This window comes from Strix aluco, chromosome 30 (genome assembly GCF_031877795.1).
Source record: "Strix aluco isolate bStrAlu1 chromosome 30, bStrAlu1.hap1, whole genome shotgun sequence".
Classification (NCBI taxonomy): domain Eukaryota; kingdom Metazoa; phylum Chordata; class Aves; order Strigiformes; family Strigidae; genus Strix; species Strix aluco.
The window spans coordinates 254,670-282,110 of NC_133960.1; the positions used below are offsets into that span (position 1 = coordinate 254,670).

The 27,441-nt window shown below is 70.9% G+C and overlaps 4 protein-coding genes across 7 annotated transcripts; 2 read left to right on the top strand and 2 right to left on the bottom strand.

Moving 5' to 3' along the window:
• Positions 1 to 215: 215 nt before the first annotated feature.
• On the bottom strand, positions 216 to 4,772 carry FCGR2A (Fc gamma receptor IIa). 2 transcript variants are annotated; one of them, XM_074809382.1, is made up of 11 exons: positions 4,611 to 4,772; positions 3,851 to 3,871; positions 3,516 to 3,764; positions 2,999 to 3,262; positions 2,629 to 2,907; positions 2,075 to 2,344; positions 1,653 to 1,872; positions 1,475 to 1,558; positions 987 to 1,008; positions 753 to 871; positions 216 to 659 (listed from the first exon to the last, which is right to left on the bottom strand). In XM_074809382.1, exons 1-11 carry the CDS (start codon positions 4,645 to 4,647, stop codon positions 227 to 229), a joined length of 1,998 nt encoding a protein of 665 aa, XP_074665483.1. In that variant the 5' UTR covers positions 4,648 to 4,772; the 3' UTR covers positions 216 to 226. The 2 variants fall into 2 exon arrangements, with proteins under 2 accessions (XP_074665483.1, XP_074665484.1); XM_074809383.1 differs by having other exon boundaries at positions 382 to 659; positions 1,653 to 1,961.
• Positions 4,773 to 5,413: 641 nt separating this feature from the next.
• On the top strand, positions 5,414 to 7,715 carry PEX19 (peroxisomal biogenesis factor 19). Of its 3 annotated transcripts, none has more exons than XM_074809239.1 (8): positions 5,414 to 5,523; positions 6,017 to 6,111; positions 6,202 to 6,367; positions 6,619 to 6,704; positions 6,783 to 6,944; positions 7,020 to 7,196; positions 7,271 to 7,315; positions 7,389 to 7,715. In XM_074809239.1, exons 1-8 carry the CDS (start codon positions 5,469 to 5,471, stop codon positions 7,443 to 7,445), a joined length of 843 nt encoding a protein of 280 aa, XP_074665340.1. In that variant the 5' UTR covers positions 5,414 to 5,468; the 3' UTR covers positions 7,446 to 7,715. The 3 variants fall into 3 exon arrangements, with proteins under 3 accessions (XP_074665340.1, XP_074665342.1, XP_074665341.1); XM_074809241.1 differs by having other exon boundaries at positions 7,119 to 7,196; XM_074809240.1 differs by having other exon boundaries at positions 5,425 to 5,523; positions 6,223 to 6,367.
• Positions 7,716 to 8,036: 321 nt separating this feature from the next.
• DCAF8 (DDB1 and CUL4 associated factor 8) lies at positions 8,037 to 20,466 on the top strand. The gene is given in 15 exon segments (XM_074809178.1): positions 8,037 to 8,150; positions 9,051 to 9,098; positions 13,007 to 13,077; positions 13,159 to 13,595; positions 13,597 to 13,833; positions 14,211 to 14,351; positions 14,608 to 14,702; positions 16,276 to 16,386; positions 17,237 to 17,309; positions 17,683 to 17,740; positions 17,874 to 17,981; positions 18,357 to 18,487; positions 19,239 to 19,358; positions 19,440 to 19,556; positions 19,660 to 20,466. Coding segments are annotated over 13 exon segments (1,791 nt in total). The 5' UTR covers positions 8,037 to 8,150; positions 9,051 to 9,098; positions 13,007 to 13,028; the 3' UTR covers positions 19,774 to 20,466.
• Positions 20,467 to 21,824: 1,358 nt separating this feature from the next.
• PEA15 (proliferation and apoptosis adaptor protein 15) lies at positions 21,825 to 25,809 on the bottom strand. Its single transcript, XM_074809179.1, has 4 exons — positions 25,728 to 25,809; positions 22,828 to 23,001; positions 22,159 to 22,314; positions 21,825 to 22,031 (listed from the first exon to the last, which is right to left on the bottom strand). The coding sequence occupies exons 2-4, from the start codon at positions 22,997 to 22,999 to the stop codon at positions 21,967 to 21,969; spliced, it is 393 nt and encodes a 130-aa protein (XP_074665280.1). The 5' UTR covers positions 23,000 to 23,001; positions 25,728 to 25,809; the 3' UTR covers positions 21,825 to 21,966.
• Between the last annotated feature and the right edge of the window lie 1,632 nt (positions 25,810 to 27,441).

Here is a 27,441-nt window from a genome sequence, read left to right on the forward strand (position 1 = left end):
TTTCTGTGACAGGGACAGGGACGGTGACACCCGCTGCCACCGGGGACAGGGACGGTGGCACCATCTCCTGCTGGGGACAGGGACCCCCCGGGGACGGTGGCACCATCTGATGGGGATGGAGCCCGTGGGGACGGGGACACCGTGGGGCTGGGGACGGTGGCACTGGCTCCTGGTGGCCGCTGCCGCGTCTTTGTGGGCGAAGAAGAGAAACACCATTTCCTCCTGTTTAACCAAAAAGCTGCATTTTGAGGCCAATACCATGGAAACTGCTCCTGTACCCCCCGGCCCCCCAGGAGTGGGAGCCCAGGGAGCCCCACAGAGCACTGGGAGGGGGAGTGGGGAGCACTGGGTGCCCTGTGTACCCCCCGCGAGCCCCCCCGCCCGAGCTGGGCTCTGCTGGTCCGGATCGGAGCCGTGGGTTGTGGATCTGGGGGTTTGCCCGGGGGAGGCGGGACGCACGCGTGGGGACACCAGCACAGGGTGTCCCCAGTGTCCCCCAGTGCCCCCAGTGCCCCGCGGGTGTCACGGGACGTTCTCGTAGGTTTCGCTCGGGAGCCGCAGCCGCGCGTGGGGACCCGGCAGCACCGCGTAGGTGACAGGCGGCTCCCGCGGGGGGGTGGAGCGGGGGGACCCCCGCGGGGACCGCGCCGGGGACGTGCCTGGAAGAGAAACCGGCTCGGGGACCCGGGCTGGGGGCGGTGACACGCGTGTGTGTGTCCCGTTCCCCCCCCCCCCCCCCCCGCCGTACTCACCCCCGCCCTGCTCCGGGACCACGATTTGGGCGTAGAGCACCTCCCCGTCCCCCGGGGCCCCGGGGGGGGCTGTGGGCTCCGGCCGGCGACCCTCGGGCTCCGGGGAGGCAGGAGGGTCCCTGCGGGGACAAGGGGACGCCTGGGGCGGGGGCAGACCGGGGATGGGGGTGCGGGGGGGGAGCTGCTGTCCCAGCCCCGGGCAAAGAGGCTTCGCGGCCGGACCCCCCCGCTCACCTGCCCGGGCTCTTCCCGGCGGCTGGAAGACAAGGGGGGGGGGGGTGTGAGCGGCCGCGGAGTGACAGCGGCGAGGGACCCCCGGGACCCCCGAGACCCCGAACTGAGGGGCCCGGAGCTCCGCCCCGCACACGCAGGAGGGAGGGGGGACCCCGAGCTGCTGGTGCCAGGAACGCAGGGGAGTGTCATCTGGGGGCACCGGACCCCCGGGTGGGACAGGGGGATGTGGGCTGCAAGCAGGGAGCCCCCCAAAGGTACCCCAAGATCCTCCAGGACCCCCCTGGACCCCCACCGGGCAGTGCCCGAGACTCGGCCCCCCCCAGCCAGATGAGTCAGGGGCACACGGGCTGCAAGCAGGGAGGGCCCCCAAGACCCCCAGAACCCCCCAGGACCCCAAGCCGAGACAGGGGATGCGGGGTGCAGCCCCATTGCCCCCGCCCGGCCGGTGTGGGGGGGCTTTCACCCCCCCCCCGGGAGCACAGACCCACCTGTGCGGTGCCGGCGCCAGAGGTGCCAACCCACGGCGGCCGCGAGCAGGAGCAGGAGGGACACGCTGAGCCCCGCGGCCACGGCTGGGGACAGAACGGGGACGAGCCCAGGTCAGCCCCAGGGCCGGGGGACCCCCGCGGGGACCCCGGGGAGGGGGCGGGTGAGCGCGGCCCCCACCTGTGTCCTGCTGCCGCCATCCCTGAGCCGGCGGCGTCACCGAGAGGGCCAGCGCCCGGCTGCGGGTCTGGAAGACGCGGTGGCCGCTGAGGCGGTTGGTGGCCAAGCAGTGGTAGGTGCCAGCGTGCGCCGGCCCCACGGTCCCCAGGGCCAGGACGGGCCCCGAGCCCAGCTCCTGCCCGTCCCGCAGCCACGTGAAGGTCACCGGCGCGGTGCCCGCCTGCACCGAGCAGCTCAGGTTGAGGCTCTCGCCCGCCGGCACCGACGGCTCCGTCCTCGCCATCGCGATGGTGGCACCGGTCACCGGCACTGCCGGGCCGAGGGACGGTGCCGGGGTCAGACTGGTGGCAGCAGCCGTCCCCGGCGCGGGACGAGGCAATGGTGGGGGTGGGGGGCACCCGGCGCCACAGGGTCGCGCTCACCCAAGACGGTGACCCACAGCGGGGGGCTGTCGGCCGCGGTGCCGCCGTTGGTGGCCGTGCAGTGGTAGCGGCCGCCGTCCCGGTGCCGCACGGCCCGGAGCTCGTACGAGGGGCCTGTGGCCAGTGGCGCGGCCGCGCCCTCACGGTGCCAGGAGAAGGCGAGGGGCCCCGTCCCTGCGGCCACTGAGCAGCCCAGCACCAGGCGGTCGCCCTCCGCCACCTGCCCCCCGGGGGGCTGCGCCATCAGGGACACCCCCGAAACTGGGACCCCTGCGGGGAGGAGACGGGCAGGGACAGGGGACCCGGGGAGGGGTCGGGGGGGGTCAGAGAGGGATGGGGGGACCCCAGAGAGGGATAGGGGGACGCGGGCAGGGGTGGGGGGACCTGGAGAGGGACCTGGGGAGGGACGGGGGGATCCCAGGGAAGGGTGGAGGGATGTGGGGAGTGAGGGTGCAGGGAGGGATGGGGGGACCCAGACAAGGGTGGAAGGACCTGGGGGGGGACGTGGGGACCCGGGGAGGGCTGCAGGGCCCCGGAACGTCCCGCAGACTCACTGCGCACGGTGACGGTGAGCGGGGCGCTGCGTTTCTGCACGCTGGCCGTCTCCGTCCGCACCTCGCAGGAGTAGTTCCCCGAGTGGGACAGCTCTGCAGCCGGCAGCCGCAGCTGGGGGGACTCCTGGGGCCCCCCCACCACCGTCCCACCCTGGTAGAAGAGGTGCCAGAGGCGGGTGAGGGGCCGCAGGGGGCTGAGGCGGCTGAGGCAGCCCAGGGTCAGGGGAGCTCCCTCGGGGGGCTCGGCCGGGCCCTCCAGGTGCGGCACCGAGAAGAGCTCTGGGGAGGAACCGGGCGGGGGATGGTGACCCCGAGCGTGCTGGGGGGGGGCTGCGCCCCGCCGGGTGGGTGTCAGGGTGGGGGCGCTCACCTTGCACCGCCACCGGCACCGGCGCTGACGTCTGCCACCCCGCGAGGACGCTGCGCATGTTGGCCTCGCAGCGGTAGCTGCCGCTGTGGTGCAGCTGCAGGGGGTGCAGCAGCAGCTCGTTCCCCCCCGAGGGCCCCCCCAGCTCCTTCTGCTCGTGGTAAAACCTCACCCAGGTGACCCGCGTGTCGCCCCAGCCCCGGCAGCGCAGCGGCAGCGCGTCCCCCTCCAGCAGCGCCCGCGCCGGCACCTGCAGCACCAGCCAGTCTGCGAGAGAGGGCGGGGGGTGAGCCCGGGGGTCCCGTTGCACGAGGATGCACCAGTGCACGCGGGGATGTGCTGGTGCGCACGGGGATGCACTGGTGCGCACGGGGACACACTGCTGTGCACACGGACACACCAGTGTGCACGGGGACGGGCTCCCGTCACACGAGGGGCGAGAGGCCGCGAAGCAGAGCCCACCCAGAGCCCCCGGGGCACCCGTGGGTGCCAGGGCGGGGGCGCCCACCCCGCCGCTCACCGTTTGAGAAGCTCAGGGTGACGGGGGGGCTGAGCGCGGCGCCCTGGCGCTGGCACTGGTAGCTGCTTCTGCTGCTGTGGGTCCTGGAGACCCGGAGGTGTTCGGGCCCCGCCGGCTGCCAGAGGTGCTCGTCCATGAACCAGCGGGTGGGGACGGGGGCACCGGGGCCGTGGCACGTCAGTGTCACCGTCTCCCGCACGAACACCGGCGTCCAGGGGGGGTCCAGCGTCAGCTGGCTGGGCTGGGCGCCTGCGGGGTGACGGGGGACACCGACCTGCCGGGCCACCGGCCGCGTCTGGGGCCGGCGGGGTTGGGGACCGGCAGCGAGGACTCACCAGTGAGGCCGAGGGCTTGGGCTGGAGGGGAGAGGGGGACAGGGGCTGGGTGGGGGCTGGCCCCAGGCTGCCCCCGCGGGGACACCGGCAGCTGTGGGAAAGGGCACGGGGGACAGTCCCCAGGGCGGCCGGGAGAGCCCAGGGGACGCGGGTGCGTCAGAGCCACCCACGCGCCACATCTGGGCGGCACGGCCACCCCGGGCTGGGACGGGGCTCGGGGACACCCATCCCCACAGCCCCGTCCCCATGGCCCTGTCCCCATGGCCCCGTCCCCATGGCCCCATCTGCACAGTGCTTGTCCCCATGTCCCCACGTCCCCCATGGCCCCGTCCCCACAGCCGCCCCAGCCCCGTGATGCCGGTCCCCACGTCCCTTTCCCTGCAATATTTGTCCCCACAGCCCCGTCCCCACCCCTCCATCCCCATGTCCCCATCGTTGCCATGTCCCCAACCCCATGGCCCTGTCCCCGTGTCCCCATCCCCGCAGCCACCCCAGCTACATGGTCCCAGTCCCCGCTGTGGTACCTGTCCCCCACCCCTGTCCCCCCACCCCTGTCCCCCACCCCATCCTCACATCCCCCCCAGCCCCATGGCCCCATGCGCTGGCTCCGCCGGTGTTTGGGACCTCGGGGGACCCTGCGGTCACCCGGCTGCTCCCCCAGAGCCACCGTGCTCCACCTCAACCTGCCGCTCCCCAAAGCAGGAGGGGTCCGGGCGCCCGTCCCCGCGGCGTCAGGCCCCCTGCCCTCCCCCAGCGCTCACCCCGAGCAGCAGTGCCAGAGCGGCGCTGGCGGCCATCCCGGCGCCCCACACGCGCTGGCGGCGCCGTGGCCCCTTTGCACAGCGACTGTTCGGGGAAAGGGGAAGGAAGCGGCTTCCGCGTCCCCGGGGCTTTGCCCCGGCCCTGGGGGGGGACACGTGTCTGGTGGCACATGGCGGGGACCGGGCACCGGCGAGGGACGGGCTTGGGCCTGGAGGAGCCACCAGCCCCTTCGTCCAGGGGGGCACCGGGACCCTCCAAGGACGTGGGGCACGAGCAGCCCCGGGGGTGTCCTGCACCCATGAGGGGCTGGGACCCCGAGAGCTGGGACCCCAAGAGCTGGGACCCCCAGGATTGGGGCCTTGACAGCTGGGACCCCCAAGAGACTGGGACCTTCCCAAGGCTGGGACCCCAGAATCTGGGACCCCGAGGGACTGGGACCCCTGAGAGCTGGGACCCCGAGAGCTGGGACCCCGAGAGGTGGGACCCTGAGAGACTGGAACCCCGAGAGCTGGGACCCCAAGAGCTGGGACCCCGAGGGGTGGGACCCCGAGGGGTGGGACCCCAGGGACCAGGACCCCGTGGGCTGTGACCCCGTGGGCTGTCCCGGTTCCGCGGTTCGTGGCGGCTGGGGGGGGGGGGGGGGGGGGTGGGTGTGTGTGTGGGTGTGTGTGTGTGTGTGTGTGTGTGTGTCCGTCTCCCGGTTCCGGGGGTCACGCCCCGCCCCCCGCACTGCGGCGCCCCCTGGCGGCCGCGCGGACGAGCCGCAGGGCTGGGGGCGGGGCTGGGGGCGGGGCTGGGGGCTGGGGGCGGGGCTGGGCTTGGCTGTCCCGCCCCCCCCGGCGGAGGCGGTGCGAAGATGGCGGCGGAGCCGGGCCCGGGCCCCGACCCGGAGCTGGAGGAGCTGCTGGACAGTGAGCGGGGGGGGGCGGTGCTGGGGGGCGGGGGGACACTGGGGTGTGCGGGAGGGGGGGGGGGCGTTGGGGTACAGTGGGGCGGGGGGTCACGGGGGCGCAGTGGGGGGGGGATCACGGGGGTGCAGCGGGGCGGGGGGTTATTGGGGAGCGATGGGGTGGGGGGTCACTGGGGAGCGGTGGGGTGGGGGGTCACTGGGGAGCGGTGGGGGGGGGGTCACTGGGGTGCAGTGGGGTGGGGGGTCACTGGGGAGCGGTGGGGGGGTCACTGGGGTGCAGTGGGGCGGGGGGTCACTGGGGTGCAGTGGGGGGGTCACTGGGGCGGGGGGTCACGGGCGCAGTTCTCGGGGCGCAGCGGGGGGGGTGTCGGGGCCGCAGGCGGTGGGTCGGTGGGGGTGGGGGGTGCCGCGGGGGGGCCGTTACGGGGTGCAGGTCGCTGCTCTGGGCGCGGGGGGTTGTGCCCGCGGGTCCCCTCAGCCCGGCCCCTCCCCAGGTGCCCTGGACGACTTCGAGAAGGCCAGGCCCGCCGCCCCCCCGCCGCCGCCGCCCCCCCCCGGGGCTCAGCCCTCGCCCAGCGCCGCCGCCAAGGTGTGACGCTGCCGGGATGCGGCGGCCGCCCCCGCCCGGCCCCCGGGACCCCGCGGGCGCGGGGGGGCCTGACCCTGCCCCTGTCCCCAGGCCTCGCTCTTCGCCGCGCAGGAGCGGTTCTTCCAGGAGCTCTTCGAGGGGGACTTGGCCTCGCAGGCGGCCGCCGAGTTCGAGCAGGCGATGCAGGAGCTGGCGCGGGAGGAGCCGCACCTGGTGGAGCAGTTCCAGAAGCTGTCGGAGGCCGCGGGCAGAGTGGGTGAGCGGGGGCGTGCGGGGCGACGGGGACACGGCGACGGGGCGGACGGGGCGTGTCACGGCCGGGGGAGCACCCGCCGGGACGGGACGGGCCTCGGGGGCGCGGGCGGCGGGGGGCTGGGCGCTCCCCGAGCCTCCTCGCCACCAGCCCAGGGGTGGGGGCTTTCGGGGGATGCCCCGGGGGGCCCCCGCGAGGGTCTGCGGGTGCCCGGCGTGTCCCCGTCCCCCACCGGCGTCCCCCGGTGCCCGCAGGCAGCGACGCGGCGTCGCAGCAGGAGTTCACCTCCTGCCTGAGGGAGACGCTGAGCGGCCTGGCCAGGAACGCCACCGACCTGCAGGTACGGCCCCCACCCCGGCGGGGTGTCCCGGGGGTGCCCCGGTCCCACGGGGGGCTGAGGGTGTCCCTGTCCCTGCAGAGCTCCTCGGCCTCGGAGGAGGAGCTGGCGAAGGCGCTGGAGGGGCTGGGGCTGGAGGAGGGCGAGGGCGAGGGCAGCGTCCTGCCCGTCATGCGCAGCATCATGCAGAGCCTCCTCTCCAGGGACGTGCTCTACCCCTCGCTCAAGGAGATCACCGAGAAGGTGGGGGGGGTCCCGGCGGCGGGGCGGGGCGGGGGGCGCGCGGCGGCCCCGGCGTGACCCCGCCGCCCCCCGCAGTACCCCGAGTGGCTGCGGCGGCACGGCCCCGCGCTGCCGGCCGAGCAGTACGAGCGGTACCGGGCGCAGCTGGGCGTGATGGGCCGCATCTGCCGGCAGCTGGAGGGCGAGCGGCCGGGCGAGGGCGAGGAGGAGCGGCGGGCGCGCTTCGAGACCCTCCTCGACCTCATGCAGCAGGTGAGTGGGGACGGGGAGGGGCACGCACGGACCCCCCGGTGCCACCCTGACCCCCTGCCTGTGTCTCCCCGCAGCTGCAGGACCTGGGGCACCCGCCCAAGGAGCTGGCCGGGGAGTCGGTGAGTGTCCCTGGGAGGGGGGGCTCTGCCCGGGCCCCCCGGTGCCCCGGCTCACCCCCACCCCCCCCCGCAGCCCCCCGGCTTCAACCTGGACCTGCCGGCGGCGGGCGAGCAGTGCCGGCTGATGTAGCGCCGGTGGTGGGACGGGGGCACCCGCGGGACGGTCCCGCCTCGTTACGGGCTGATGAAGACTCGACGAGGACGATGAGGACGATGAGGACGAGGAGCTGAGCGGAGCCGCGGCCGCGGCCGCCGGGGCCCACGGGGCTGTGTCCGGCTCTGCCGTCCGCACCGGGGGGGTGACGGGGGGGCCGGGGGGGACCCGGTGTGAGCTGGGGGCGGCCCCTGGGGACGCGTGTGTCCCCCCCCAGTGTCCCCAATAAAGGTGTTGGCAACTGCACTGGCTCCTGAGGCGGGGTGACACCGGGGGGGGCAGGGGGCGACCCTGCGGTGCCGGGGGGGCCCGGGACCCCGAGTAACGCAGCAGGGGAGGGGCGAGGGAGGCGCCACAGTAACACCGCGGGGTCACAGGGTCACCCTGCAGTAACCGGGGGTACACGGGGACCCGCAGCAGCGGGGGGGGGACGGGGCGACCCTACAATAACACGGGGTCAGGGGTCGCGGCTGCCATGGCGACGGCGGGGCGGGGTCGGCGGTGTCGCTCGGTGTCGCGCAGCGGCCGCTGCCGTAAAGCGGCGCCGCGGCGCCGTAAAGCGTCTGGCGGAGGCGGTACATTAAGATGGCGGCGGCGGTTGGGCCCGGAGCGGTGGCGGAGAAGCAGCCGGCGGCCGCGGGACCCGCGCCTGAGCGACGGCCGGGAGCTGCCGGGAGTCGGGTCGGTGCGGGGCCTCTCCTCCCTCCCCCTCCCCGCGCTGACCGGCGGGTCTAGCCCCGGCCCCGGCGGCCCTCCCCTCCCCCACCCGCCGGGGGCGGGGCTCGCTCGGGGCCGGGCCGGGGCCGGGAGGGCTCCTCCGGGGGGGGCCCAGCCCGGGGGGGGCCCAGCCCGGGCGGTCCCGCCGCCCCGCGGTGTACCGGGCCTTCGGGGGCGGCGAGGGTGGCCTTGATACCCCCGCGGGGTCATCGGGCCATGGGGGGGCCCCTGCGCCTTTGGGGGTCCCTGGGGGGTCCCTGCTGCCCCAGAGCGTCGTTGTGCTTTTGGGGGGGTCCCTGCTGCCCCCAGGACTGTCCCTGCAGCCCCCGTGGGGACCCTGCGCCGTGGGGAGGGGGCTGGGCTGGGCTCTCCTGCCCCCAGGGCCGCTCCCTGTTGCCCTGAAGGGTGGGAGGGGTTGGGGGGTCCCTTCTGTCCCCAGGGCCGGTCCCTGTCACCTCTGTGGCATCGTCGTCTCTTTGGGGGGACGCTGAGAGGGACCTGCCATCCCCAGGGCCACCCCCTGTTGCCCCCAAGGTGTTGCCCTGCCTCGGGGGGGTGCTGAGGGTCCCCTCCTGCCCCCAGGGCTCCTCCCCCGGTGTCCCCGTGGTGTCACGGTGCCCCGAGGAGGCCCTGGGGGTCCCTTGAGCCCTGGAGCTGCTCCCGCTGCCTCGGTCACAGCGGGGGGAGCTCGGCTGAGGGTCCCTCTTGCCCCCCCGAGGTCCAAACCTCATCGTCCTCGGTCCTTCCTCGACAGTCCCTGTTGTCCCCAGGGAGCAGGGGGGGGTCCCCAGGGAGCAGGGGGGTCCCCAGGGCAGGCGTGGCCGGACCCTGCGCTGCCGGGCTTTAACCTGTCGTTTCCGTCAGCTGCCAGCGAACCTCCAGCCCCGGCCTCGGCGCTCGCTGCCTGCGCAGGTGAGTGGGACGCCGCGGGTCCGCAGCGCTCGCGTCCGTCTGTCCGTCCCGCGGGCTGCAGAGACGGAGGTCAGGGCCGCGTCTGCCTCAGTCTCCTTCACGGTGACGGGTTGTACTGGAGCTGCTCCGGCTGCGCCTCGCCCCGCTCCTGCGGGATTTCTCCCCGTCGGCCGGCATTTCCTCGGGACCTGGCGAGCCGGGAGCCTCTGTCCTCCCGGGTGCTGGACGGGGAAGGGGCGGTGCTGCATGCTGGGGCTCGTTAGCTGCGGTTAATTAGGGTCCGTGCCAAGGGACGGCTGGGAAGAGCGGTGGGGAGGTCGGTGCTGCGTCCCCCGAATCGACGCCGCTGTGCCCAGGATGCTCCGGGGTTCTGGACCTCTGTGTAATTGCAAACGGGAAGCTGCTTAATTAGCGCCATCGCTAGGACCCGCCGGGCTCCCGGAGGTTTGTCATTAACCAGGGTGTCCCCGAACGCGGCCGCTGGCAGGTTTCTGCCCATCTCGGCAAACCAGAGGCGCCCGCCCGGCCTCTGCCCCGTGAGGGCGTCGGGGTGGAAACCCGCTCGTTGCGGGAGGTCTAATTGGGGGTTTAAACCCCCCCAGCACCCTCCTGGGGGGAAGGGGGGCTCCTCCGCAGCGAACAAACGAGGTTCCCTCCGTCCAGGGCCGGGAGAAAACTTTCCTTAAACAGAAGAGGCCCAGCGCGCCGGGTGCGAGCGCAGCCCTGCCGCGGGCGCGCCGGGGCAGTGGACGCGGAGGCGAGGGGCTCCGGGGGGTCGGACCCCCCCGCGCTCGCTCCCAGCCCCGTCGCTCCTCCGCTTTACGGGCGCGGCAGGCGGCGGCGCCGGGCTGTTGGGGTGTTTATTGAGCTGCGTAAACATTTCACCGCCGGCTCGCTGGGCGCTGGCGCGGGTGGCTGCGGGTCACGGACGCGGCGTCGTCCCGCCGGCTCGGGGAGTCCCGGGCTGGGGCAGGAGCAGGTTCTGTCCCCCGGGCACGGCCGTCGGAGCTGCTGAGCGGTGTCGTGCCGGGTGCTGGGAGCCTGGCGGAGGCAGCCGGGGGCTGTGGCATGTGCGGGGATATTTTTAGGGCTGCGAGCACGTGGAGCCGGGAGCGCTGATCCTGCCCGGGCGTTGACGCCAGGGAGCTGCTGAGCTCCGGGGTCCTGGCGCCACGCGGGGTTCACAGGGAGACCCGGCCTGGTGCTGGCGGCTCGGTGACGCCCTCAAACCGCCAGCAAGGGCGCGGGGCTCTCCGCGGGGCGTCCCAGCCCCCCCCGGCCCGCGCCGAGCGCTGTCTCGTGGCTTCCCCCGACCGGCGCTCCCCGGTTTGGCGAGGCGGAGGTGATCCCTTCGGTGCCGTCTGCGTTTCCAGCCGCCGGTGACTCTGGCGCGGGGTCCCCCCGTGTCCGCTCGCTGCTGGTTTGTCCCTGCCCGAGCCCTCGAGTGCCGGCGGTGCCGCGGGGCTGCCGGCCGACGCACGCTTTGATCTCGCTGCCACGTGAACGGCTTCGGCGCCTGCGAGCGGAGCTGGTGGGTGGCTGGGGGGAGGCTGACGCGGCGCTGCCGGAGCCGAGCGTCGGTACCAGTGCAGGTGGGATCCCGGTGTCCCCCCGGGCGCTGGCACGGGCCACCTCTGTCCCTGCCCTTAGCTCAGGCAGCTGGGGGCTTTTTTCCTGAATTTGCTTAATCCCCCAGCGAGGTTGAGGTTACGGTGCTGCGGTGTGGGCGGATGAGACGTGAAGTCAGGGTAATTATTCCGTAATGGATTCCTTTGCTCTAAAGCTTGTTTCTTATTCCTCACCTTGGTGAAAAAGCGGCTGTGAAAGGGTGTTAATGACAGCTCCGGAGGAAAATAACTACCGAGGAGCAAAGTCCAAACCTGGTTCCTTTTGCACATGCAGAGGCTCTCCCAGCCCCTTGGGTCAGTGAAGGCGCGATAACCGCCGGAGCGAGGTCGGCCTCTTGCCGGGTCCCCTCGACTCGAGCACGGGGAGTTGAGCCGCCGCCGAGCATTGAGGGGGGTTCGGCCTCTTGGAGTCACCGGCCTGAGAGCGGCCGAATGAGGGCCGGGGTGGCCGTGTGCTTGGAGCCGTCACTTCAAACCAGCCCTGCCCGCTCCTGCCCGCAGCCCCCGGGACAGACCCGCCCGGGCACGGGGCGCCAAGTGGTTTGGGAGGGCAGAGGGGGGCCGAGGCTCTGGGGCAGCTCTCGTCCCCCGCTTGGCTGCTCAGCCCTTTCCTCCCCCTCCTCCCCGCAGTGTCAGTGGTTCCAAAGCGATTCCGCACGGGCTGGCAGCGCCAGCTGGGGAGTCGTGAAAACTGAAGCTGCAGAAAACACTTTTATCTTTTTCTCCTGCGCTACTACTCTTGTTACCGAGCGAGCGGCTGCAGTCGGCTGTAGCTCGCTGGTGTTTTCAGTTGCATAAACTTGGTTTCCTTATAAACGCTCCTACGCTGTAAGAGCTTTTATCACGCTTCAGCTAGAGCCAGCCCGGCTGCCCCGGCCGTCCCCGGGCACCCCCGCAGCGCTGTCGGGCGGTGGCAGTGCCACCGGGCCCTGCCGCGGGTCGGCGCCCCGCTCGCCCCCTAAATCGCCCGTTTCTGGGAGGGGAGCCGTGCCCGGGCTCGGGCTGGTGGTGACAGACCCCGCCTGGGCAGAGCCTTTCGCCGCCTTTGGCTCCCCGGGGCTCCGCTGCGTTAATTCCTGCTCTAATGAGGATCAGGCTCCGGAGCGTTTGCTGTAATCGGAGTTAATGAGGTTCTGGCTTCGGCTTTTCCCTGCGTGTAAACAGGGAACTTTTAGCAGAATCCCTGATGCTGGTTAAGAGCAAGAGCTAAACCAAGTATGAAAAAGTCTGACTAAAAATAGAAGGAAAGTAAAGAACGAGCAAAGCATAAATAATTTTTTTTTTTTTTCCCCCTCCACCTTGGCAAAACCTCTGCTGCTCGTGACTCTGACATGTTTTCCTCCCGTGTCTTGGTGTAACCTGGCGAGGCAGCTCTGCTGGTGCTCTCACCCAAAACCACCCGTGGGCGAGGGGTGCCGTGATCCCGGGGGGGTTCTGCAGCCCCCTGGCACAGAGGCAGCTCCGCTTCGCAGCCGCCGCCCCGCAGGAGCTGCCCCCGCAGCGGGGGGGGAGCCGGGGCCGCGTTGGACACGGTCCCGGGATGCCCAGGCCTCCTCTCCCCGCGGTGAGGGCTGGGAAACGCCGGGGAGCCAGAAACGTGCTGGTCCTTGGTGCTCCACGTGCTCGCAAGGAGTTGGTGAACCTCTCCCGGAGCTGCTGGCCTCGTCCCCTGGCTCTGCTCTCGCCCGCTCCCGGGAGGAGTCGGGGATCCCCGAGGCCGAAGCTTGTCCCGGGGAGGCCGGGCGCGCTGCCCTGTCCGCGGCGGGGAGGGAAACGGCCCTTCGGTGGCGCCGGGAGGATTTGGTGTGTGGGAAGGTGTTTAAAAATCTGTCGCTGGGGTGGAAAAAAAAACCTCTTGAGCAGCTTTTAACTGGCTGCCTACAGTCTGCAGGTGCCGAGAAGTTTCTCGATACCGTGACTCGCTGCCTCCCCAACCACCTTTCCCCCCCGCCTGCGATCCGGGCCCCGCTCCCCCGTCCCTGCCGGGGCCCTGGCTCGGCGGTTCCTTGCCGTAGCTCGCGAGAGCCAGCACCTGCCTCCCCCGAGCCCGGCCGGGGTGGTGATGGGGAAGTGCCCGTCTGAGCAAATCCCAAAGCGAGAGGAGTTGAGGGGACGGCGGCGAGCGGCCTCGTCGTGGCGGGGGCCGGGGACAGTTACCGTTCGCTCTTCATTGCCGCTTCCTCCGCTGATGGTGTTTTCCCTCAGGGAGCGGCGCCCTCCAGACCGGCCCGCCGTGCCCGTGCGGCTCCAGCTTCTGCTCTCTCCTCCTCTCGCACGCAGGGTGAGCGCTCTGGAAAACGCGATGTCGGACAAAGGAAGCAGCATGGACGGGAAGATGGACATAGCGAACGGTAAGGCTGCCGGCGGGACTGGCCTCCCCGCGCCAGGGGCCTCGCGCCATGGAGGCTCACGGCGTCGTCTGCACCACGCAGGCAGCTTGTCCAGCAGCCCGGAGGAGATGTCAGCCGAGGAGGGCCGAGAAACCTCCTCTGGCATCGAGGTGGAGGCCTCCGACCTCAGCCTGAGCCTCACCGGAGACGACGTGGGGCCCAACCGCACCAGCACGGAGAGCCGGGACACGGACACGGAAAGTTCGGGGGAAGAGAAGGACTCTGACAGCATGGACGACACGGGCCACTACTCCATCAACGAGGAGAACCGCGCCCTCGATCGGTCGCACTCGGAGGAGGAGGAGGAGGAGGACGAAGAGGAGGAGCAGCGGTCCCACCGCCGCGCCCAGCGCAAGCGTGCCAACCACGACCAAGACTCCTCCGACGACGAGCAGGCGCTGGAGGACTGGGTGTCCTCGGAGACCACTGCGCTGCCGCAGCCCCGCTGGCAGGCGGTCCACGCCCTCCGGGAGCGCGAGCCTGGGCTCCAGCGCCCGCTTCGTCTACGAGGCCTGCGGGGCCAGGGTCTTCGTGCAACGCTTCCGCCTCCAGCACGGCCTGGAGGGCCACACGGGCTGCGTCAACACCCTGCACTTTAACCAGCGCGGCACGTGGCTGGCCAGCGGCAGCGACGACCTCAAAGTGGTGGTGTGGGACTGGGTCAGGAGGCAGCCGGTGCTGGAGTTCGAGAGCGGCCACAAGAGCAACGTCTTCCAGGTGAGGAGCGGGCAGGGCGGCTCCTCGGAGGGCTGGGGGTGGCGGGAGATCCCCCGCAGCGGGCGGGCGCCCGCTCTAGAGGCGCCTGATCTCAGCCCGAGGGAGGAAGAACGGGGGGTTAAAGCTCGGGGCTGCGGGAGGAGTCCGGCCGCCATGCGGGTGGTAACGGACCATCAAAACCTGCTGCTGTGCCCCAAAATCCACCGGGGGGGCTTGGCCCGGCGAGCTGAGGCTTCGCCGTCGCTGCCTGCGGATCGGAGCGTGCAGGGCTCTTTGGGCAGCCGCCCTCGGTTATTTTTCCCCGTTTCACCCCGTTTCCGTCCCCGCGTGGGCAAGCCCCGGTGCTGACAGCCGCCCCTGCGCTCGCTCTCTTCCAGGCCAAGTTCCTCCCCAACAGCGGCGACTCCACCCTGGCCATGTGTGCCCGCGACGGCCAGGTCCGCGTGGCCGAGCTCTCCGCCACCCAGTGCTGCAAAAACACCAAGCGCGTGGCGCAGCACAAAGGTGCTTCGCACAAGGTGAGCCCAGACCGGCCTGCGGAGGGTCACCGAAACACCCGGGGCCCCTCCCGGCTCGGCCAGAAATTCTTAAATGCTTCTTTCTAACGGCTGTCGGCTCTGGGGGTGGCCAGGAGGGTCTGGGCGCCCTGCGGAGCGTTGATGGGGGCTTGGTGCTGCGTCGGCTGCTGCCGGTGGCCGGCGGTTTGCTGGGAGAAAGGATCTCGCCACCTTGTTGGGTAAAAAGGGAACCAATGCCCAAGTATTTATCTTCCAGCTGGCCCTAGAACCGGATTCTCCATGCACTTTCCTATCGGCAGGTGAAGATGCTGTAGTCTTCACCATCGATCTGAGACAAGACCGACCCGCCTCGTGAGTATTTCTCGACCCCTCTCCCGTTGCCAGGACCGGGGGAGATCCGGGGTCTGGGGGGGCTCCCCCGCGAGCGGGCGGCGCTGGGCCGCGCAGGGCTGAGGGTCCCGCTTGTGCCGCTGCGTCTTCACGGCAGCGTGCGCCTGTTCAACGGGCATCAAGTGGGAAGACAGATTTTTTTTTTTTTTGCTTTCGAGCAGCGTGGTCTTTCCTGAGGTGCAGGGTCAGGCTGGAGAGCTTCTCGGTGGCTGCTCCGGGCTGGCGCGAGGGTACGGGTACGAACCCGCTGACTAGGGAGCACGTTTGAACCCTCCCCGGGACGGGTTCAGGTGGGAAACGAGCTCCCAGCGGTGCGGCCGGTCCCTGTGCCCGCCGGCGCCCGTTCGCCCTCCCGGGGGCAGCGGCGGGGCCGCGCTCCCTCGGCGCAGGGAAGCGGCTGATGAATCGCGGTGCTGAGATCCCTCCACGCTGGCAGCGGCTCGCCCGACTCGCTCATCGCACGAGCGCTATTGCAGTTAATTGAAAAACAGTAATTAGCGAGCAGCCGGGTGGTGTGTGCTGGATCTTAACCCGTATCGCCGAGAGATCTGTCGTTTCTGACAAGCTTCCAAAATAAATCGGTGGCGGGTGTTCAAACAGACGCCTGGTTTTGGTATCGTGGTACTTTTCCAGCGTAGCGGCGTGTTGTTTGGAAGACGATCCTGCCTAAAGCCGAGGGGCTCCGGCGCTCCTCTCCCCGAGCGTTGGTTTTATTTGTACGTGCGAGCGCTTTTGTCTACAGCCTTAAACCCATCTGTTTCATAACCAGGACAAAACCCGCCGCGGCGTTTCAAAACGGCCGCGGTTAATCCCCGTCCCCGCTCCCCCCGCCGCTCGCCGGCCCCGCTGGGAGAGGAGTCTCGGGGTCTGTCCCCCCTCGGCCTTGGGGGGCTCCGTGCTGCTCCCCGGGCTCGGTGCTCGCGGGGAATCGTGGCCGCGCTCCGCAGGCAGGTTTGCAGGCAGACTGCAGGCAGCTCCCATCCCTCATTAAGCCGAACGGTATAATTAGCAGAAAGACAAGCTTCTGAGCTGGCTGTTCCCTCTCCAGGATCTGCCTCAGTTTGTGTTCGCGTCTGAAAGCCGAAATATTGAGCTCCTGGGGGAGGGGGATGGTGCGTGTGTCGGATTTGGTTAAATCTGGGCCGTATTACAGCGAGACGGGTGGGGAAAAATAACAGCGGAGCGTTTCTGCTCCGGAGTTAACCCGGCCCTGCCCTCGCGCTGCCGGTCCGGCGCCGCCGGGCTCGGTTCGGGCCCTGAAGCCCTTCAGACGTTTGGGGGGAAAACGCCAGGAATGATTTCACTCTGCGCCGTTCGAGTCGCAGACAGAACATGTGCTCGCTTCAGCTGGGAGGCTGAAACCGTTGGGTGGTGATTTTTTTTGTTGTTGGTGTCGTTTTTTTTTTTTTCCTGGGAGTGAGTAAGAGACTCGCGCAGCTCCTGCTTTTCCCATCTGGACCCTGTTTTGAATTCGAGGTGGATTTTTTTTTTTTGTAGTTGTTGTTTTGTTATTATTATTCCTCGTCTCTTAAAGGAAACTGGTTGTGACAAAGGAAAAGGAGAAGAAAGTGGGTCTGTACACCATCTACGTGAACCCAGCCAACACCTACCAGTTCGCTGTGGGAGGCAGAGATCAGTTTGTGAGGTGAGTCTGTGCTGGGGGCCCAGGCTGAGCCCCCAGGGTGGACTCGAACATCCCCGCGGGGGCTCGGTGCCCCCACGAGCTCTGAAACCTCACGGAAGCGCTTGTGGCTTCAGTCATTAATGCCTCCAAAGCCTGTTCTCCCCTGACAGCGGGAACACGAGGGGATTAAGAGAGGATTTGGATCCTTTGAGGTTTAGCCCTGGGATCCACCGTCCAGCCTGCCCTGGGCTGGGGGGTCCTTCCCTCGGGCGCTGGCGCTGCCCTCAACGAGCTTCTGATGAGGCTCCTCTGGCCCCCGCCCGCGGGCAGCGCCCGGTGGCACCCGGGGCGAGATTAAGGCTCGGGGATGGTCTCGGTTTCAGCGGGACTGAGCTCCTTGGGTGACAAACACCCCCCCAGCCTTCGGAACGCTCAGGGGCCGTGTCCGTGTGTCTGGCCCCTCGGCTCCCCCCGTCAGCACCCGCGTTTTAAGGCACAACCCGTGCGGCCTCTGTTTGGGGCAGAGGCGGGTGGCACGTGCGCCGAGCCCCCAGCTCCCCGCTCCCCTCCCCGGGGCCGTTCCTCGGGGGACACCGCGGGGCCGGCTGGCGCGGTGGTGGCTCCCCCCCGGCGCGGTGGCAGCTCCCCGGCGCGGTGTCCCCGCGGGGGTCTGTGTGCCAGCAGCGGCGCGTGGGCTCACAGACTGCTCAGGCCGCGGCGCCGGTGCCGCGCCAGCCCGGCAGCTTTTGGAAAAGCCCAGGATTGTTGCTCAGAAAACGGGGTTGGGGACCCCGAGCGGCCCAGGGCAGCCGAGGGACGGGCGCGGCGGCGGTCACATCTGAGCGCCTGACACCTGCCGTCCTCCCCCCAGGATTTACGACCAGCGGAAAATAGATGAGAACGAGAACAATGGCGTGCTGAAGAAGTTCTGCCCCCACCACTTGGTAAGGGGCTCGGCTTTGGGGCGGCGCCGGGGGTCCCTCCCCTGTGTGGGGACAGCTCGGGGGTGGGTGGGCCGGCAGCGCACGTCCCGTGGTGGCCATCGGCTCTCGGCCGCCCGCCCGGCAGAGCTCGCCGCCCGCGTCTGCGGGACGTTCCCCCGGGAGCCTCGCGCAGGCTCCCTGCCTGGAAAACGGCTCCTGAGGCCGAACAAACCGCCTGGGCTTTGGTGGCGGTTTGTGGTTTTTTTTTCCCTTGACCCAAATCTTCCGCTTTTCGTAAAGTCCCGGCACAGGGAGAGGCCGCGGCTCCGTGCTCTGGGTTCCCAGCGCCGGCAGAGCCGCCGGGCCGGGGCAGAGCTCTCTGTGCTTCCCGCAGGTGAACAGCGAGTCCAAAGCCAACATCACCTGTCTCGTCTACAGCCACGACGGCTCCGGTGAGTGACCGACCCCCCCCGCGGGGCCCTGGCCAGTCTGACGGGGCCCGACGGGGCTGGGTGGCCGTTCGGTGGTGGCCCCTGGCCGCGGGGCCGCCTCCCTCTCACGCCCGTCTCTCCCGTCCCGCCCCAGAGCTCTTGGCCAGCTACAACGACGAGGACATTTATCTCTTCAACTCCTCGCACAGCGACGGGGCGGAGTACGTCAAGAGGTACAAGGGACACCGCAACAACGCCACCGGTGAGCAGCGGCCGGGACGGCGCCTGCGCGGGGCCTCGGGGGGTGCCCCCACGGCCCCTTCCCCAGCAGCCAGCAGGGCCGCGCGCGGGGGGGCCATGGAGCGTGGCTGCCCCCTCCTCGCTGGGGCAGTCGGGGGGGGGCCGTCCCTGGAGCAACCCGGAATAATCGCCTGCTTTTAGCGTATTTCTGCAGCGGCCGGTGTTTCATCTTCCTCTCGCAGACCCTTAACGCAGACTCGGGCTGGCAAAGAACCGGCTCTTCTGCGTCGGGGGCCGGGAGGGACCCGCGCCGGTGACCCTGGGCACCCGCCGGCTGCCGGGCGGGGAGCTCTGCCCGCTCCTGACGTCCTCGGGCTGCTCCTTCCTCTCCTTTCAGTGAAAGGCGTCAATTTTTATGGCCCGAAAAGCGAGTTTGTGGTGAGCGGCAGCGACTGCGGCCACATCTTCCTGTGGGAGAAATCGTCCTGCCAGATCGTGCAGTTCATGGAGGGCGACAAGGGCGGAGTGGTGAGTCCTGGCCCCCCCCCGGCTCCGGTCCCGCCTGCCCCTGCGGGTCTGTCACCGGCTTTGGGACGTTTTCACTGAAAGCCGCGCGGGGGCCGGGTGCCGCCATCCCCGCCGGGCGCGCAGCTGCGGCCTCGACCAGCCCCATCTGGGAAAGGGGCGCAGCCACGCCGGGGCCGGCAGATTCCTGGGCTCCGGCCGACAGCGGCCACTGGCAGGGGGGATCGGTGGGTGGGGGGTGACACCCCCAGCACCAGGAGCGCAACAGGCGGGGGGGGGACAGGGTTTGGGTGTCACAGGGCCCTCGCTGGCGCGGGGGTGGCCGAGCTCCTCCACAGTTGCCTTTTGTCTGGGTGGCCGCGGCCCTGTGCCAGCTCCCGGTGGCTGCTGGCACCGCCACCCCCCCCGCGGGGCCCGATCCGGCCCCAGGGACCCCCCCGACAGCCGGCGCTGGGCCTCAACGCCCCGGGGGGGATGCGGCCCCTTTCCCCTCGGGGCTCCCCGCTTTGGCTGCACCCGTTGCCCCTCGGGGTGGGCCGGGCTCGGTGCCTCGGGGTTAATAAATAAATGTTGGGGTTGGTTTGGGGGGGGGGTGGCGTGTGCGTGTCCCCCCCCTTCCCAGAGTGCGGGGGTCCCACGGGATGCCCACCTCCCCTCCCACTGCCGTGTGACCTAAGGCCGGGGTGAGGGGCTGGACACCTTGTGGGTGCCGGTGCCCTGCTTGGGGTGACACCCCCCCACCCCCCCCCCCCAGGTGAACTGCCTGGAGCCCCACCCCCACCTCCCCGTCCTGGCCACCAGCGGCCTCGACCACGACGTCAAGATTTGGGCGCCCACGGCGGAGAATCCCACCGAGCTGACCGGCCTCAAGGAGGTGAGACCCGGAGAGCGAGCGGGGGTGGGGGGGGGCCGGGGGGTTCCTCTGACCCCCCCCAAAAACCTGGCGGCGCCCCAGGTGATCAAGAAGAACAAGCTGGAGCGGGACGAGGACAGCCTGCACCACACCGACATGTTCGACAGCCACATGCTCTGGTTCCTCATGCACCACCTGCGACAGAGACGCCATCACCGGGTAGGTGCCGGGTGTCTCCGTGTGCCCCCCTCCCTTCGCCCGCTGCTCCCCCACCCCCTTCACCCCCTTTCTCTGCCCCCCCCCCCCCCCCCCCCCCCGGCAGCGCCGAAGAGAGCCGGGAGCGCCGGACGGCGACTCGGACGAGTCTCCCAGCTCCTCCGACACCTCGGACGACGAGGAGGAGGGCCCGGACCGGGTGCAGTGCATGCCGTCGTGAGCCCCCCAGCCCCGGCCGGCGCGGGGGGGGCCCCGGCCACGCACCGCCCCTACTAACACTTTGAGCTTTGTATTGACTTGTTAAGAACCCCCCCACCCCCTTCCCTCCCTCCTCGTCCTCACAGTCCCCCCACACACACCCCCCCAGACCACTGGAGGTGGCCCGGGGGTCCCTTCCCTCCCCAGGACCCACGCAGCAGGGGGGGGGGTGGCCGATTTTTGTACTAACGTGGCCTCCTGGTCCCCCTCACCCGCTCTTCTTTGGGGGGGGGACCCCCAGCCCCCACCCCCCCTCACCCAGCGCCAGCCCTCGCGCTCTTCAGGGCTCCCCCTCCATCCCTGGGGGGGGCTGCGTCCCCTTCTCCCCCCCTTCTCCCCCCCCCGGGGGTGTTTGCAGAGAGATGCTTGTCTAGTTTGTACATATCAGTGATTTGCACTTGGTTTGGCCCTTCTCCGCCCCCCCGACCCCCCCGGGCCGCAGCCCCCAGGAGCCGGGAAGGTCCGTTCATTTTCTGTTACTTTTAAGGAGATCACTGGGGGGGGGAGCGGCGGCGAGGGCCCCCCGTCACTGGTAGAGGCCTAATTTTATATGTATTAAAACCAAATCGAACTTGGATGTTATCAAGTTAAAATTATTGTAAAAGTTTGAATATATATTATATATAAATGCAATAAAAACCAACAGAGAGAGGCAGAGGGCTGCGTGTCCCCTTCCCTGGGCCCCCTAAGCCTGTGTCGTCCCCCCCCAGGGCCAGCGTGTCCCCAAGGCCCCCCCCCACCTTCCCCAGGGGTGCATTTTGCCCCTTTTCGCCGTGTTTTCACCCCAATGCCCCCTCACAGAGCCACGCGACCCTCCAGAGCAGCTTTTCATCTCCGTCTGTTTATGAGAGATCTGTACACAGTCAGCACGGTCGGGGGGGGAGTGGGGGGGGGGGAGGGAGCAGGGAGGGTCCCCCCAGGGGTTGGGGGACACTGGTGTGTCACCCCTCCCCCTCCCCCCCCCCCCCCAGGGTCTCAGGGGGGGTGGGGGAGGTTCCCAAACAGTCATTTTGCAACAAAAGACACAGTTTGTTGGGGAAAATTAACGTGGTCCCTGTCCTGGAGACAATAAATAGAGGGGGGGACACGGGGGGGGGACACAAGAGCCGGTGGCCGCACACAGGCGCTCTGCGGGTTTTAGCTTTTATTAAATAAAATATATTAACATATACTCTCTCCAGTGCCCCCCCTCGCTAGCCCCCCCCCCAGGTTAGTAGCTAGAGCTGAACCCCAAAGACACCCCCCGCCCCCCCCGCACACACTAACGGGGGCTGTGCCTGTTTTCCCAGTCCAGAGCCCCCTCCCTCCCAGTATGGCACTGGGGGATGCTGGAAGGATCCTTCCCCCCCCCCCCCCCCCCAAATCAGTCTGACTGGTTTGGGGGGGGGGGGCTGCCACTTCTGCCCCCCCAACCAAACTGGGGTTTGGGGGGTCTTTTCAGTGGAGATTCCCCCAATGCCTGGGGGGGGGTGGGGGGGTTGGGGTCCCCCCCTCGAACATCACCACCCTGCACAGGGGCTCCCACTGCCTCGCCCCCCCCCCCATGTCACCTCCTCATCCCCCCACCCACCGCAGCCCCGGGCAGGGGGGGACACACTGCAGACGTGCCCCCCCCCCCAACACCCCTGTGGGGCTGAGGCCTGACAAACTCACACCATCCTCCAGCTGCCTGGGGGGGTCAGCAAAGACACCCCCCCCCAGCTCACCCCTACCACTCGTCTCCTCCCGACCTGCCCTGTCCTTCGTCCCTGCGCCCCCCCGCGACGCTCACTTGGGTCCCCAGCCCTGTCCCCCCCCTGGCGTTGGGGGTGGGGGGTGGTCCGGTGCCTGTCACCCCTCCCTGCCACACCCTGGACTGGAGGGGGGGGTCCCTGTTCCTTCTGTTCCCCTCCCAGTGAGGGCTCGGGGTTGGGGGGGGGCCCTGGGAATAGCAAAGCGCCCCCCGCCCCCCCCGAACGCGCACACCCACGCACACGCACACGCACACGCAGAGCCGCCCCGGCCCCGGGGGGGGGGCGTTAAGACTTTGTTAGTGACCGTGCTGGCCCCCCCCCACCTGCCCGCGCCCCTGGGGCCGGAGAGGTGGCAGGGGGACACAGGGCGGGGGGGGGGGGGGCACAGCCTTCCTCCTCCTCCTCCTCCTCCTCGCCCCCCCTCAGGCTTTCTTGGGCGGGGGGGCCAGTTTGATGATCTCCTCTTCTGAGGGCTGCCGGATGATGTCTGCCGAGACATGGGGGGGTCAGGGGAGCGTCCCCCCCCCCCTCCCTGAGCCAGAGGGACCCTGGCGCTGCCCCGGAGCTGGGGGGGGGGGTCCCTGTGCTGCAGGGGGGCTGGGGGGGGGGCTCACCCTTGTACTTCTTGGCGCTGGGGATGCGCGTGAGCTTCGTGTCCACCTCGTCCTCCTCGGAGATCTTGAGGACCTGGGTGCGGTACTGGACCACCATGGTCAGCAGGTCGGGGCGGCGCGAGATCTCGAAGATGTGCTCGATGTAGGACAGGTTGTCTGCGGGGGGGGGACAGGGACGGGGACACGTGCTGGGCCCCTCCCGTGGCACGGCAAAGGGCGCCAGGGGACGGGGGGTCACGGGGACGATGATCCAGGGGATGGGGATGGGAAGAGGGGACAAAGGAAGGGAACGAGGGGACCAGAGTGTGGGACAGGGGACGGGGGGGGACAGGAGCAGGGACAGGGACTGGAACTGGGATGGGGAAGGGGCCGGGGTGGGGACCACAGGGGACAGGGCAGCAGAGAGACGGGGATCGGGGCAGGGGCAAGGACAGGGACTGGGATGGGGACCAGGACAGGGGAAAGGGGGGGGGTCGGGTTGGGATGGGGATGAGGGGACAGGGATGGGATCAGCCCCCCAGGGGACGGGGACCAGGAGAGGGGATGGGGACCAGGATGGGGACCAGGGGACCAGGATGGGGCCCAGCCCCGGGGCCGGGCCGCGATGGGGACGGTGGCCGGGTCTGGGGCCCAGGGGAGGGCCGGGGCCGGGGGGCCGGGGGGGCTCACCTCTGTCCAGCTTGCTGTGCTTCTCGAGGAAGGCGAACCAGTGGTGGCTGGTGGCGATGGCCTCGCTCTCCTCGCTGGGGATGTCCTCCTTGCAGGCCGACTTCAGCTGCTCCAGGTCCTCGGCCGTGATGTTCTGCGCCAGCTCCTCCAGCAGACTGCGGTACTCGGCCATGGCTGGGCACCACCCGCGTCACGAGCTGCCCGGCCTCAGCCGCTGCCCCCCCACACCCCCCGCCCCCACCGCCGCGGCGCCAGCCGGGCTCCGCTGGCCCGTGACTCATGTGACGCTCACGGGATGTGACAGGGACGGGGGGACCCGCCGGGCGCTGGCGGCGGCCGCTCTGCTCCGTGTGACCCCCCCTGCCCCCCCCCCGGCACACGCGCTCTGGCCTTGCACAAACACCCCCCCGCCCCCATCGCACGGTGCCACTTCCACGCGCACCCCGGCTGTGCAGGGACCCCCCCTCTTTGCATCCTGCCCTCGCACAGACCCCCCATCGCACGGTGTGACCCCCCCCCGGCACAGACACCCCCCCACACACCTTGCACACTCACACCCCCCCCCCACCCCAGTGGCTCTGGGGGGGGTGGGGGGCGCCGGGTGGGGGTGGCCCCTGGGAGCCAGGCCCGGGTGGGTGTTGGGGGGGGGGGGGGTCAGGGCTGGGGGTGGGTCACGCTCTGTCCCCCATCTCCTGTTGCGCCTCAGTTGCCATGGCGACGGCTGCCACCCACCCCGAGGATGCGGTTGCCGTGGCGATGGCAACACCCGACTGCCCCGTGTCCCGGCACCCGTGGGTGCTGGGGGGGGGGGGGGGGGGGGGGCACCCGGGCACCCCACGCGGGCCACACGGACACGGGGGGGGGGACACACGGGGTGTGTGTGTGTGTGGGATGACACAGGACAGACGGACACAGACACGCCGCTACTCACCCCCGGCACGTGCACGCATGCGCACCCCCCCGCCCCCCCCGCACACGCACACGCACACGCGTGCCTACACCCGTAAACACACACCCCCCCCCCCCGCCCCCCCAACACCCACGCAGAGACCGGCACACGCAGACAACCCCCACCCCCGCCCGCGCGTGCGCCCACGCTCACACTCACACTCATTCTCACGCTCACACTCACACTCACACTCACACGCTCACGCTCACACTCACACGCGTGTCCCCCCCCGCGCACACGCGTGTCCCCCGTGTCCGGCCCCTTTAAGGCCGCCGATGACTCAGCCCTTGGCCCGGACGCCGGGTCCTTCCGGGCGGGGGGGGGCGGGGGGGGTGTGAAGGGGGGGTTGGGGGCGGGGACCCCCCCCCGCCGTGACCGTCTGCCCGTTCCCAGGCCCGGCGGGTCCCCCCGCGCCCCCCCTGGTGTGTGCGGGGGGGGGGGGGAGGGGGCGGATGCCCAGACACCCCCCCCCCCGTCCCCCGAGGGACCCCCCCCCATTCACTCTTCCCATGCAAAGCGCCTCATGAATATTCACGAGGGGCGTGGCCCCACGGGGCCCATTCACGGGGCGGGCGGGGGGCGGGGGGGGGGGTGGGGGGTGCCTAATCCCGCCGCGGGGGGGCCCGGACACGGCGGGGGGGCAGGACACGGGTGGGCCGGTTCCTTCCCGCTTTTGTCTGCCCCGCTCCGGCCAGGTGCGGGGGGGGGGGCGGCTCCTCCAATCCCCTTCCCACCCCCCCCGTGATTTTGGGGTGGGCGGCGATCGCGGACGGGGAGGAGGGACCCCCCCCGCGCCCCCCCCCCCCGCAGCCCGGGGGGACAAGGGGCCTTTGTGCCGCGGGGACCAGCGCGGCCGCCCCGCCCCCCCCCCCCCCCCCCCCCCCCGAACCCCCCCGTCGGGGAAACCGAGTCACGGCCCCGGCCCCGCGGCCCCGGAGGGGGGTCCCACCCGCGTCCCGGGGGGGTCCCACCCGCGCCCCGGCGGCCCCGCCCCGCCCGCAGCAGCATCCCCGGCGCCGCACATCCCACATCTGGGGCACATCTGGGTGCCCCCCCCCGCCCCGCCCCGCCCTTTCCCCACGCGGGGCCGTGAGGAAGCTCCGTGGGCCGAAGCACGGATTAGGGGGGGGGGATGAGTCGTGGCCCCCCGCCCGCCCCCCCCCCCCCCCCCCGCCACAGCCCTCCCCGTCCCGGGGGCCGCGGGGGCGGAAGAGGCGGCTCCGCTGCCGCCACGGCCCAGTTTGGCCCCAGTTTGGCCCCAGTTGGGCCCAGGCCGCCCTGGGGCGCGTGACCTCCCCACACCCCCCCTTCCCACTCGTGTTCCTCAGGACCCCGGACACCCGCGGGGGGGTTTTTGGGGGGGTGGACGGGGGGGGCACACCCTGCCCCGGGGGGAACGGGTGGCATCGCGGTGCTCCGCTGGAACTGGGCGGCACTGGGAGGACTGGGTGGCACCGTCGGGACGGGGGGGGGACACACACACCCCGTGTCCCGCGTGGGGACCGGGTGGCACCGCGTGGACCGGCCTCCACCCCCCCCCCGCCGCGGGTCACGGGTTCGGGCCCCCCCACGGGAGCGAAAGGGGAAGTGGAAGGGGCGGGCGGGACCCGCGGCGGGGGGGGGGGGTGTCGGTATTTGGGGGGGGGGTCCTGGCACCCCCCGGGAACACCGGGGTCGTTAACCCCTTCCTGGGCACGGGCGGGGCATCACGGGGGGGGGGGGGGGCAGTGCTTTTTATCGAGTTGGGGGGGGCTACTAGCGGGGAGGGGGGGGGTCAACTACCGCGCCCCCCCCGCCCGGCTGACGGGACCGGGATCGGGAACCGGGACCGGGTGGAGGCGGCGGCCGCCGCCTCCACCCGGTCCCGGTTCCCGATCCCGGTCCCGGGGAGGTTTGGGGAGGGGGTGGGGATGGGGGGGGGGGGCCCTTTCCCGCGTCGCCCCGCACTTACCGGCCGGCTGGGGCGGTGCCGGTGGCGGTGGCGGTGCCGGTGCGGGCCGCTCGGTGTCTCGGTGCTGCCGCTCTGAGGCGGCGGGGCGCGGGGGGGGGGGGGGCGGGACTTAACGGGGCGGGGCCGAGTGGGCGGGGCCTGGCTGGGTGGCTCCTCCCACCCCCGCCACCCCACGGGGACCCCCGTCAGGAAAAAGCCACATCGGGGGACACCCAGGCCGGGGGGGGCACCCGTGGGGACAGGACAGGATCCCTCAGGATCCCCAGGAACTGGGGGGGAAGGGGGGGGGGGGAAGGGGTGAGGGGCTCCAGAACCCCCCCCAGGACCCCCCCTGAGCCCCCGGACCCCCCCTCACCCTGATCATCCTCCTCTGCAAAGGCCACAATGTGGATCCCGCCCGTGTCATCCTCCTGGGGGGGGGGGACACGAGCTGGTGCCACCAGTGGGGGGGGTGGGGGGCTCCCGGGGGGGTCAAAGTGATGGAGGCAGGACCCCCCATCCCTCCCCCCCCCCCCCACGTGCTCTCGGGTTTGAGTGGCCCCGTGAGATGGGGGGGGTGAGGGGCACCCCAAAACCCACCCCTGAGCTGCCCCCCCCCGGCTCTGCTGTGCTGGTGGGGGGGCTGCTCAGTGGGAGGGGGGCAGGACCGCTGGGCTGGCTTGGGGGGGGGGGGGGGCACAGGGCCGGGGCTGAGCCCCCCGACAGCGCTGGCACCGCGGGGGGGGGGGGGGGGCGCGGAGGGTCCCCCCATCTCCCGCGGAATTGAGGCCGCGGCGGGGGGGGGCGGGGTTGATCCGGGGGGGGGATTAAGGCTTTGGAACATCCCGGCAGCGCCCGGGCCTTAACCCTGCCCTGCCCCCCCCGCGGGACCCCCGGGCGCCCCAGGGGCAAAGCGCTGGGGGGGGGGGCAGGGGGTGGAGGGGCTCGGGCCTCACTGAGCACCGGGGGGGTCCCGGCCCCGGGAATCCCCATCCCCGAGGCTGCGGCTGCCCTGGCAGTCACCTCCCCGGCAACCTGTCCCCATGGCAACCTGTCCCCATGGCAACCGCCTCCCCATGGCAACCACCTCCCCAGCAACCTGTCCCCATGGCAACCACCTCCCCATGGCAACCTGTCCCCATGACAACCACCTCCCCTGGCAACCTGTCCCCATGGCAACCACCTCCCCATGACAACCACCCTCCCCATGGCAACCTGTCCCCATGACAACCACCTCCCCTGGCAACCTGTACCCATGGCAACCACCTCCCCATGGCAACCACCTCCCATGGCAACCTGTACCCATGGCAACCACCTCCCATGGCAACCACCTCCCATGGCAACCTGTACCCATGGCAACCACCTCCCATGGCAACCTGTGGCCGGGGCAGGTGTATGGGGGGGGCCGGTCCCCAGAACCAGCAGCGCCAGCACCCACCCCCAGAGCCCCCACGGATGGGGACGGACACACGGACAGGGATGGGCCCGGACAGACAGGGATGGACAGACGGACAGATGGGGATGGGACTCACGGACAAGCAGGGATGGACAGACAGCCCCCGGGACAGACAGACAGCTCCTGGGACAGACAACAGCCCGAGGGGGACAGACAGACGCGTCCCAGGATGGACAGACAGACACAGCCCAGATGGGACCAACAGCCCCAGCGCAGGGGACAGACACACAGCCCCTGCCTGGCCTGGGGGGGACACACGGACAGACACGGCCCCGGGGG